Source organism: Chaetodon trifascialis, chromosome 10 (genome assembly GCF_039877785.1).
Source record: "Chaetodon trifascialis isolate fChaTrf1 chromosome 10, fChaTrf1.hap1, whole genome shotgun sequence".
In the NCBI taxonomy this organism is placed as follows: Eukaryota; Metazoa; Chordata; class Actinopteri; order Chaetodontiformes; family Chaetodontidae; genus Chaetodon; species Chaetodon trifascialis.
The window spans coordinates 21,434,823-21,445,065 of NC_092065.1; the positions used below are offsets into that span (position 1 = coordinate 21,434,823).

Sequence of the window (10,243 nt, forward strand, 5' to 3'; positions counted from 1 at the left end):
ACCATCAGTCATTTAGTGGGGGTATTTTTTTTTGGAGGATACCCCAGGTGAGCACGGGGAGAACATGCAAACTCCACACAGAAAGGCCCTTTGTCCTCCAGCAGCGGGCACCAAAGGCATGGTGGAGGACACGCCACCAGCACCCACAGTGGGAATTGAACCGGGACCTTCTAGCTGTGTTCATCTGAAGTGCAGGTTTATTAACAAATAGCTGGTTCAGGATTATTTTAGCCTAATAACAACATTTCAGTCTGCATCTGTTGCGTCACATTTGAAGAACACGGTCCAGTAAGAGTAGCTGCTGTCCTGGTGACAATTAAGGAAATCAACAGATAATCTTGTCCACCTACCAATTACATCTGCTGATATCATGAATCAAAGTGCAAACTCCTGTACACCACTGGTTGATGGATGTCATTGTGCCCAACACATTATATTGATGGAAAAAAGAAAGATTTTTGTCTGTATTAGATCAATACGAAATACTCCAGCAGTAAGTAAGACAGTGTGCAGGATTTTTTTTTTAACTTATAACGTGAAGCACCTATCACACATGCAGGAGTGTAGACATTTTTCAGTTTTCTACTTATATAATAATATCCATTAACGCAATGTAGTGTTTTGATAATGTGTAAAACAGGAGGAAAAACTTCAGGGGATATTGCAAAGGGGAAATAATAACCATTGCATGTAAGGGGGACATGCGGGAAACTCCTGGTTGGATTATAACTGTTGTGAAACTCCAAAGTTTCTTATTTTCAGAGTTTCACTTCCACGTGAGTTGTGAAGTAAAGTCTTTGAAGTGACTCATTGGTGATGAGAAGCAAGTCAGTAAAATGTGTTTGTTGTGACTGAGTTTATAAAAGAAAAGAGAAGAGGAGGTGTGGTGATTTCAGCATTAACAGATTCTGTCCTCATCAGTCCAGGATTCATTTCTCCAGCTCTAAACATGCTGCTGCTGCTGCTCCTGCTGATGCTGTCACCAGTGAGTTACACTTCATATCCAACTTTTAGAAACCATGGACAACAGTGGAAGATAATAGCATTTGATGACGTTTTTGTTTCTTTCTATTTTGATTCTTTTTGTTGCAGTCTCTTTATTATCCATGTAAATCTCCTGTACACAACAGAAGTGTTTTTTACACATGTGGCTGCAGGGTGATGGCCAGGCTCAGCGTGTCTCAGGCCAAAGGAGGAACGGCTCATGTGTGTGTCCAGTGGACTCCAACCTGTGGTCGTTCCCTGCTGTGAAGTATGAGACCGTGCTGCAGCAGGTTGAGTCCTGTGGAGGATCTTTGAAGACTCTGCAGAACAGGTGAGAACCAAAGTCAACCAGCATGATTTTACAGTGCTGGGTGGGGTACTTTCTTCAGTCTGGGTCCAGTCCAACTGCAACTTTGACTTGATGGATTACTGTATATGGATCCAGAGGTACTGAGCCATACTTCACTGATTAGAAGCATTTATTCTGATGTACATTTTGACTTGATTCTACAAGTGTGTTTTTTATGACCACTATTGGCATGAATTGCATGTCTTGACTGTGTGAAGATGCAGTTCCCAAAGAAAATGAGAAAATTTCAGAAAATATTAACTTCATCCTGGAACCTTGAAAACACAGTTTCTGTCTGTATGTCATTGCAGGTGAAGTTGGCCAGCCAGACAAGCAAACAAGATCCTCACATATTGACATCGTGTTGATCGTCATGTAACGTACTGACATCATGTCAGTCCTCACATAATATACTGACATCATGTGGATCCTCACATAATGTTTTGACAACACATTGGGTCAAAACGAATTCAACAAAAAATTATGTCGAATGGAAAAAAAATCTGGGAAAATATACATCAAAACTTTAAATGCGGTAAGAAAACCATTTACAGCTCAGCGGGTTTTTTTTTTTTTTTTTTTAAGTAATGGCGACTAATCCATTTCTGGCTAACTGAAAAGCAGATAATTTAGCGTTCTTTCAAGATCGGCATGTATGTGTTTTGACCTAGTTTGGTTGCCCTACATAGCTCCAAAGATGGCTGACCTGTCTGTGCGCTGACTGCGCTGTTGCGGCTCACATTGTATCATTTTAGGCATGTCATTACATGTCTAACTACAATCGGCTCACAACTAGATGCAATGCATTCTGAACTCTCTCTGTCTCTCTCTCTCTCTCTCTCCCCCTCACTCACTCACTCACTCGCACACACAAACAAAATTGCGCCTTCTGTCGGCCCCTCCCACTTCTTCCTTCGCACTGAGCAACGTCGCTAATTTGCGCCGTCATCAGGATTAACATTTTATGGGGACAGTGGAAGTGAGGTAAGGCTCTTTTCTACTTTTAGCATGCTTTACTTTATGTTAGAATGTTTAACGGTGATGTAGAACTTGTAGTAGTTAAGTTTGGTTGTGACTATAACCTCAGAGGCAGAGGGAAAACACGACGTCATTGTGTGTAGTTGCAGCTAACTGCTAACATTAATTTGAGGTAATAAATGTTAGCTAAAAGCTAAAAATGCATATAATTGAAGATTACTTGCATGTAAACTACTGGAAAAGTTAAGTTCCGCCGCCTCTTCATGTCAATGAAAACTTGAGAGCCCTGAAACAGCGTCAGTCCATATAAAACGGCTACTTTCATGGTAGGCAGTCAGTGAGCACCTGAGCATTTTCAATGTACTTGAGTTGAGCTCTGTATTTCCTTACAGAATACTGAAGAAACCGTGTGATGTTCTGATGTCAGTAAATGAAGGCAGTGTGAAGGCAAAGTAAGTGGCCTTTATCCTGTCAAACAACTACACACACACACACACACACACACACACACACACACACACACACACACACACACACCTCCAATACTAATTTTGAGTCTGATGTGCAATGTTGCCATGAAGTTGTCTAAAATCAATTCATTTCATTGTGTTTGTCCAATGGAATTACAGTTGGCTTTGATTTATGAAAAAAAAAAAAATGCATTTGAGCTATTAAAGTAACTGCTGCAGGACTAACATTTTGAAAGACTAGCATTGTGATCAAATAATTAAATATCAGTACTATGGCGAATGCAGTGTGTATAGCATTGTAATTCATATGGCAGCCAGGGCTTGTAACTGGAGGGTCACCTGTTCGAATCCCAGGACTGACAGCTGAAGGACTGCCCCTGAGGCACCTGACTCCCACTGCTCCCTGGGCGCAGTAATGTGTGCTGCCCACTGCTCCTGCACTTCGTGTGTGTGTTCACTAACACTGGTGTGTAAAAAGGATGGGTTAAATGCAGAGGTTAAATTCACTACTCACTGTTTCAGTTGTGTTTGTGTGATTAATTCTAATTTCATTTTCATTTCATTCATTTAATATGCGTAATTGTAATCCAATGCACATGTATGTATTACATTTTTAGATTATGGATGGTTTTATATCAATGGTGGAATCTAGCAGCAAGCAACTCTAAATTCTGTTTTACATTTCTTGAATCTAGAGTTACAACACAAACCATTGACAGCCCAATGGTTTTTAAACAAAAGATTGCAGCTTCACATAATTGGTAAAACCATAGTATTCACTGTTATTTGTGTCATTTGCAGGCCTGATGGTGAACACAGCCATCCTTCTCCTAACGTCAGTCTTCACGGAGAATGCTTCGCAGTCGTTTAGGATTAATGAGGTTAGTTTTGAGTAAAAAAGAATAACCTGAATAACATTTTTCAGATGAAGCAGGGACCTCCCACTACATATTGTATAAAATTGTGTTGCAGATTTAACTTTTTCAAAGATTTCATAGACTTGTTTGACAGCATTATCATGAGCTTGTAGATCTGCTATGTCCGGTTAATGTTCCCCTTAGAATAGGGATTCTAGGGTTCAAGTGGTTCATGAAAAAAAAAAAAAAAAGGTTTCTTCCCACACATTTGACGTTACCTCTGAGGACCCCCTGTTGAAGACCTGACCTACAGTATTTATACATTATTTTACATGTGTGATGTTTGATAAAATAAGTTCTATAAGCTGTGGTGTGTTTCAATTACATGTAATAGGGTGTGCAGAGAATTTCATTGGACATTGTTTCTTTATTGTGGTGCCGTACAACAATAAAAGCTAGTAACAGAATAGGACAGTATTCCATCCATCCATCCATTGTCTATACCCAACCATCCCTTTCGGGGTTGCGTGGGGGGAGCAGTGACGACAAGCCCCTGAATCACGTCAAAATAGAAAAGAGTTAAAATTTGATTTTATGTTTATGTTTTTAAATTGTTTTAAAATGTTTGTAAGAAATCAAATAAAATGAGCAATAACTCATGTTCATGTTTGACACCCCAAATGTGATATATTTAAAAGTGTAATGAATTAATTATTAGCCAAAGAACCATTCTTGGCTGAAGAACCATTATAAAATGGTTTTTTATTGAACCAATCGGATCCACCAAGAACTGTTTTCAAAAAGGCATAGACCTTGACATGGTCCAGAAACGGTTCTGTGATGGTTCTTTGAGGCATCTTTAATGGTTCTTTATCGAACCATTGGAATAAATGGTTCTTTAAAGAACCTTAGTGTAAAGGGTTCTTTCTGGAACCAAATATGGTTCTTCTATGGAATCACTCTGAAGAACCATTTTCGGTTCCGGGGGACACTTCCTGGCATTGGTGTGGGTTTCAACAACAAGTTCCCTTATTGTTATTATGACTGCCGTGCTTATAGTGATGTGGACGTGGAGGCAGATGAGATGGGACTATGGGCCCTCTATGCCACTATTGGCAACCATGGTAATCTAGTGCTGAGCTGGCTAGTTTGGACAGCGAGGCTGAGACACTCAATGCCTTAATTCGAGCAAAATGCCAAATGGTCGCCATTGGGCGATCTCTTCCTTTTACCCTTGAACTAGCAGTGACTTCCTGACACAGGCCTGAAACTCTTGTGTTTTGCCTCACTGCTCACTCAATGCTATGCTTTTCTTCCTTTAAACTGTTGTATTTTCACTCTGTGTACTCCACTTATAACTTTATTCATTCTTATTATTGTGGGTTTTATTTTCCACCTCCTGCAATGCATTCTCTTTATTCTATTTTCATCCTTAAATTACTCTTATTTTCAATATTATTTGTCAAGTGGGTTTTACTGTTTAAGTGTGATAAATACAGATTTCAAAACAGATATATGAGTGTTCATCCACATTAAACCAACAAAATCCCTGAGTCTTGCAGCCAAGAGAGCTTTTTGCTTCCTTTTCTCACTACAAAAAGCAAAAATACAGGAATGGTTTTCATAAAGTGTGTTTATTAAGCAAATTTTGACGCTTTCAGCTAAGATGTGGAGAAGTTTCCCTTCATTTGCGAATGAATTGCTGGACTTCAAGAAAATAAAATTTGCAATAAAGCTTTTGTGACAGTGTTCCTGATAGTATTGTTGGTCAGGTGTGGACAAAATGTATACAGCCTCTTTGCATCTCCAACATGAAAAACAGTAATACAGTTGCGTAGTTACATTAAAGCAGTCAGTCACTAACTAATTCAAGTAGCTTAACCTTTTTTCCTTTCTTTTTTTGTTCAGTGTTAAGCTAATGTGAATGAAACTCGAACTCACCCCTTCACTTGTCTGATTTTGAATTGAAACATCTCCAGGAAGGCCTGAGTTTCGTAAAAAGTAGCTTAAAACCAGTTGACAGAGCAGCGAAGTAAAAGCGATTGAATTTAGTGCAGAAAAACAGAAGAAAGAAGAAGATAAACTAAAAACAGTGGAGTACAGAGTATGACATGACTCTTCTTGTGCTAACGGATTGAGCATAATGCAAATTACATAATATCATGCTGAATTAACCACATAAACTGTACATGTACAGCATGGGAAATTTGACAAAATTTTACAGAAAATATTGTCAGCATTGTCCCTTCATGAAAACAAAACCTTGTAGGAAACCATGTAGGAGTCACAGTAGGCGTGCAGCATCTGGTCCACAGGGCTGTAGTTCAGAGCATAAATGTTGGGAGACATCTTGTTGATGAAGATGCCGAGGTTGAACTTTTCTACGCCTGTCGTGGTGTCGAACGAATAGAAGATCTCCTCAGTGACTTTGTCGACATACCGGGTTGCGTAGAGCACGCCACACACCATAAAGGTGTTGGTCACTCCCCGTTTGTAGACCGAGGTGCGCCAGGTTTGGCCGAGCGCCAGCGGTTCCTCCACCTTGGACAGCACCATGTTGCCAAAGTCCTGGGTGGTGGTATAGATCACCCAGACACCTGACTCATCTGTCGCCAGGTCCAGGTCAGTGAACACATAGCATTCTTCAAGGTGGCAGAAGTTACCCTTTGAGTTAAACCTGACAAGAAAAAAAATACAGAACATTTGGAGAGGAATGCATGTGTATGTGAATTTTCTATGAGTCATTACATCATGCTTTCATTCATAGTTCTACATGCATATAATCTTTTACACATGTTGATCATTTGTTTTTTATATTGTTGTCTTTGTGTTTTTAGAAAAGGGCAGATTTCAACATTGAATAGGAACAACTACTTCAGGCATCAGCAACACCCATTCAAATAATGAAGCAGCAAACCTGGTGCCTTTGGGCAGCTGTAAGGTGGTGACAGCTTTGGAGCTGAGGTTGAATCGACAGACAGCGTCTTGGTTGTAACAGTTGTAGTACAAGGCGTCTCCATACAGCACCACGTTTGGACCCTGGATGGTGTTGGTGGTTGGGTTAGAGGAGTGGATCAGAACATTACCTGAAAGGCAAGTAAGATGTACATGTACATTTTTACAGATTAGAAAAAAGTAGAGTTAAAAAGTAAAAGGTTATAGCGGCTCTGCAGTGGTGACCGGGCATTTTGAGGAAGAAAAGGAAGAGAAGAGAGATGAAAAATGAAGTGGAGAAAGGAGGAATTAACGGCATTAACATGTTTATTCTGTATCACCCAGGGCTTGAACTCACAGCCTCAGACGCCAAAGTAATGAAAATCAGTGTTGACCGTGTGTTATTTCCGTAATTAGTTTACATTACATTACATTTACACTGCAGATTTATTTGGTGAAAATTTTCATAGTTGTTTGCAATAAAACCTTCTGATGTGAGGGACTTGTGTGAATAAGTCCTGCCAGCTCAAAGCATCTGGAAATGTCCGCACATTGGGCCTTCATTTTGGTGAAAGTTGCAAAGTCAAAGCATGCATAACTGACTTGTTCTGAATTTTTTGGCATAGGAAGGCAGATTTCCTGATAATAATAACAATAATAACATTTGCAAATATGAGCTAGTCTGGCAGCTCGGCCCCTAAAAAAAACAAAGAAATAGAAGAACAAGAGGAAGCAAAGGTGGGGAGGAGCAAACGCAATCCTAAATAAGAAATGTCATTATTTGCTAATTAAAGACAGCAAGTATTTAGGGGTGGCTTACTTTCTCAAAGGATAAATCTGGTGAAGTCCAATATTTTTCTTATTGACAGAAAAACCCATGAAAAGAACCAAACCAACAATAAACTGATCCCATTAAGAACTGACTCAGTTCCTAAAACTATTGAAAACAACTTTGCATTTCATTCCTAAAAATATTGAAAACAACACTGCATTTCGTTGTGTTTCGTGTTGCACTCTGACAATGACAATAAAGTTGAATCTAATCTAATCCAATCCAATCCACTAGTAACACATTTCTTCATCAGCATGAACAGAGTGTAGTACATTTTAGTTCAATCCCACAGACACCATACTGCTGCCTTCAATACTGACTAGAGCAAATGTGGATTAATCCACAGCTGAAAATAGTCCACAACAAATGCACCACTTACCTGTATAGCTTTAATACATGCTGCTGAGCTGAAAGGTTGTACATTTATAACATTAACACTAAAAAATAAGACAAGAGTTCTTTACCTGGTGTGCTCACACCAACAATGAGAGAGCTCAGGCTGGAGTAGAGGCGGACATAGTTGGAGAATTTGTTGCTGGAGGTCAAAAATACAATCCAATACCAGCTCTCCTTCCCTGCCTCTGGTTTAGGATCCCGACCCCAGGCTCCATAGTTGTAAGATCCAGGGTACTCTCCTGCTGTGTACACCCTTGGCCCGGAAATGTTCCGAAAATGGCTGTGGGGACAGTTACCTTGAGGGAAAATATCAGATCAAAGTGAGAGAAAGAAATTGTGGAAATGTAGAGAAACGAAATAAGAACAGCTGCCTGTGTGAGATGTCCTCTGGTTGATAATTATTTTCTAATGATTGGTGCTGAGAGTTTCCCACAGTTCATTTATACCCTACAATAGTCACATCTGATTTTACTCAGGTAAAATATCCAGCAATGCATTACAAACACCAATGAGATCAGGAAACCCAATCAGTTAATATCGGTTAGTTGGAATTTGTAGAAATTAATCTCAAGTGAGCAATGCCAAAAAAAAAAAAAAAAGCTATTGCTATATACTCAGATCGTTTTGGTAATGATTCTCTCACTGAGAGTCAAAGAGAAGTTAAGAAAATTCCCACACACTCTGGCGTGTGGTGTCGTATTGGGACATACCATGTGGAGGCAGAGTGGGTTGGGTGGAGGGATGAAGTCCAGTCCTGCACAGGTCCAGGTCCCTCCTCAGATTCTGGTTGTCTTGTTGTCTCTTCACCACCTGCATGGTGTCGTACGTCTCCAGCTCCTGCATCTCTGCTCTCAGGTCATCCAGCTGACAAAGCAGCAGAACAGACATCCCAATAGTTAGTTGTTCAGACATTCCCGTATCAATTCAAACCTCACCACCAAACTCAAAACAACCAATACATTTGAAAATAAAAATCATTTTGGTGTGATCTTTCTGATGCTACAAGCATTGATGTCTCCCACTGTCACTCATTTTTTCCCCACTTGACGGCAGAGCTTCAAATGCAACACTGACATGTTATTGCATTTTAAAGTTGATATGGAGAATATGTTAGCAAACAGTTGCCTGTTTACACATCCATCAGGCATATACTGTAGCGACATTATCATTCATTTGGAGTCCTGTGTCTGAGCTCCTGATGACTGTAAATCAATATTAAATTGGATTATAATATTACAATTTTCACTGTTACTCTTCTTCAGAGTCTCACATTAAACTTTAGGCTAATATTCTACACTCTAACTCTTGTGCCATGTCTAGTCTAACTGGGATCTAACTTGGCTGCTGATTTTGGTTACAACACAATGACAACAGCACAGGTGGATTGTTCCAACACTGGAGCAGAGGACATGAATTCCTTTGAGAGCCAGAAATGGTCATCCTTGCACACAAATGCTGCCTTCCTGAAAGATGTCTGTGATGAGCTGCTGGTGCTTGTCACTGTGAATTTACCTCTTTAGTGGTGTTGGTGGTTAGCCGCTGGTGTCCCAGCATGGTGATGTTGAGCCTGGTGATGAGCTGCTTGATCTCCAGCAGTTCATTCTCTACCACCAGCAGGCTGAGAACTGAGGAAAGCTGTCCGTCATCCTCCCTCTCCAGCACTGACACGTCTTGCTGCAGCTGGGGCAGACGTTTCTCCAAACCCAGCAGCAGACTCTCCAGCTCCACAGTCTGCAGAGAGAGCAGGTAGACGGGGTGCTCACACATCACTCAGAGTGAAAGCATACATACAGGAGTCTGGCTTTTCTCTTTGTTTTTATCATTAGTAGTAGTAGCATTACCGTTGTTGAGATTATGTCCTTACAATCTGGTGTAGAAAATATCCTGATGAGTTACCTTCTGTGGAGTGATGTTACCGTTGCATTTTGATGCATCGTCCTCCACTGTGCTGAGTCTGCCATGAGGGAAAGCCTTCTCTGAATGAGTCAGCTCACACACACACTTATCACGTGAAGGTGTCTGAAATCAGGAATATCAAACATGGCATATGAAAAATAATGCTACAAACCACATGTAAATAAGGAGCTGAAAGTCATTAAAACAGAATAACAATGATATTACCTGTTGAGTGAGAGTGAGAGTGAACAGAACACACAGAGGAACGATCACATGCAGCTTCATGGTGGATCAGAGAGCAGAGCTCAATGAAACAGTCCCTGAACACAGTTTGAATATGTCTCTTCTGACTTGTGGACACTCCCTCTAACCACTGCTTATGACTGTCTGTGCATGTGTGTTTGGTGTGTGTGTGTGTGTGTGTGTGTGTGTGTGTGTGTGTGTGTGTGTGTGTGTGTGTGTGTGTGTGTGTGTGTGTCAGATGTGGCATATTTTCACCAGGATGTGATCACTTCCTCTTTGGTGGTTGGGATTGCAGCAACACAAG

At 40.4% G+C, this 10,243-nt stretch overlaps 1 protein-coding gene across 1 annotated transcript; it reads right to left on the reverse strand.

Annotated features, from left to right (window-relative positions):
* Nucleotides 1-5,765: 5,765 nt before the first annotated feature.
* LOC139337872 (olfactomedin-4-like) lies at nt 5,766-10,014 on the reverse strand. The gene is made up of 7 exons (XM_070972681.1): nt 9,922-10,014; nt 9,697-9,819; nt 9,313-9,531; nt 8,511-8,664; nt 7,869-8,096; nt 6,556-6,724; nt 5,766-6,315 (listed from the first exon to the last, which is right to left on the reverse strand). The coding sequence occupies exons 1-7, from the start codon at nt 9,979-9,981 to the stop codon at nt 5,886-5,888; spliced, it is 1,383 nt and encodes a 460-aa protein (XP_070828782.1). The 5' UTR covers nt 9,982-10,014; the 3' UTR covers nt 5,766-5,885.
* Nucleotides 10,015-10,243: the final 229 nt, after the last annotated feature.

Coding starts and splice junctions, on each gene's coding strand:
- LOC139337872 (XM_070972681.1), bottom strand. CDS start 9,981: ATGAAGCTGCATGTGATCGTTCCTCTGTGTGTTCTGTTCACTCTCACT. Junction 8,097..8,510: donor ACCCACTCTGCCTCCACATG/GTATGTCCCAAT, acceptor TTTTCCCTCAAG/GTAACTGTCCCCACAGCCAT. Junction 6,725..7,868: donor TGTTGGTGTGAGCACACCAG/GTAAAGAACTCT, acceptor CTTGCCTTTCAG/GTAATGTTCTGATCCACTCC.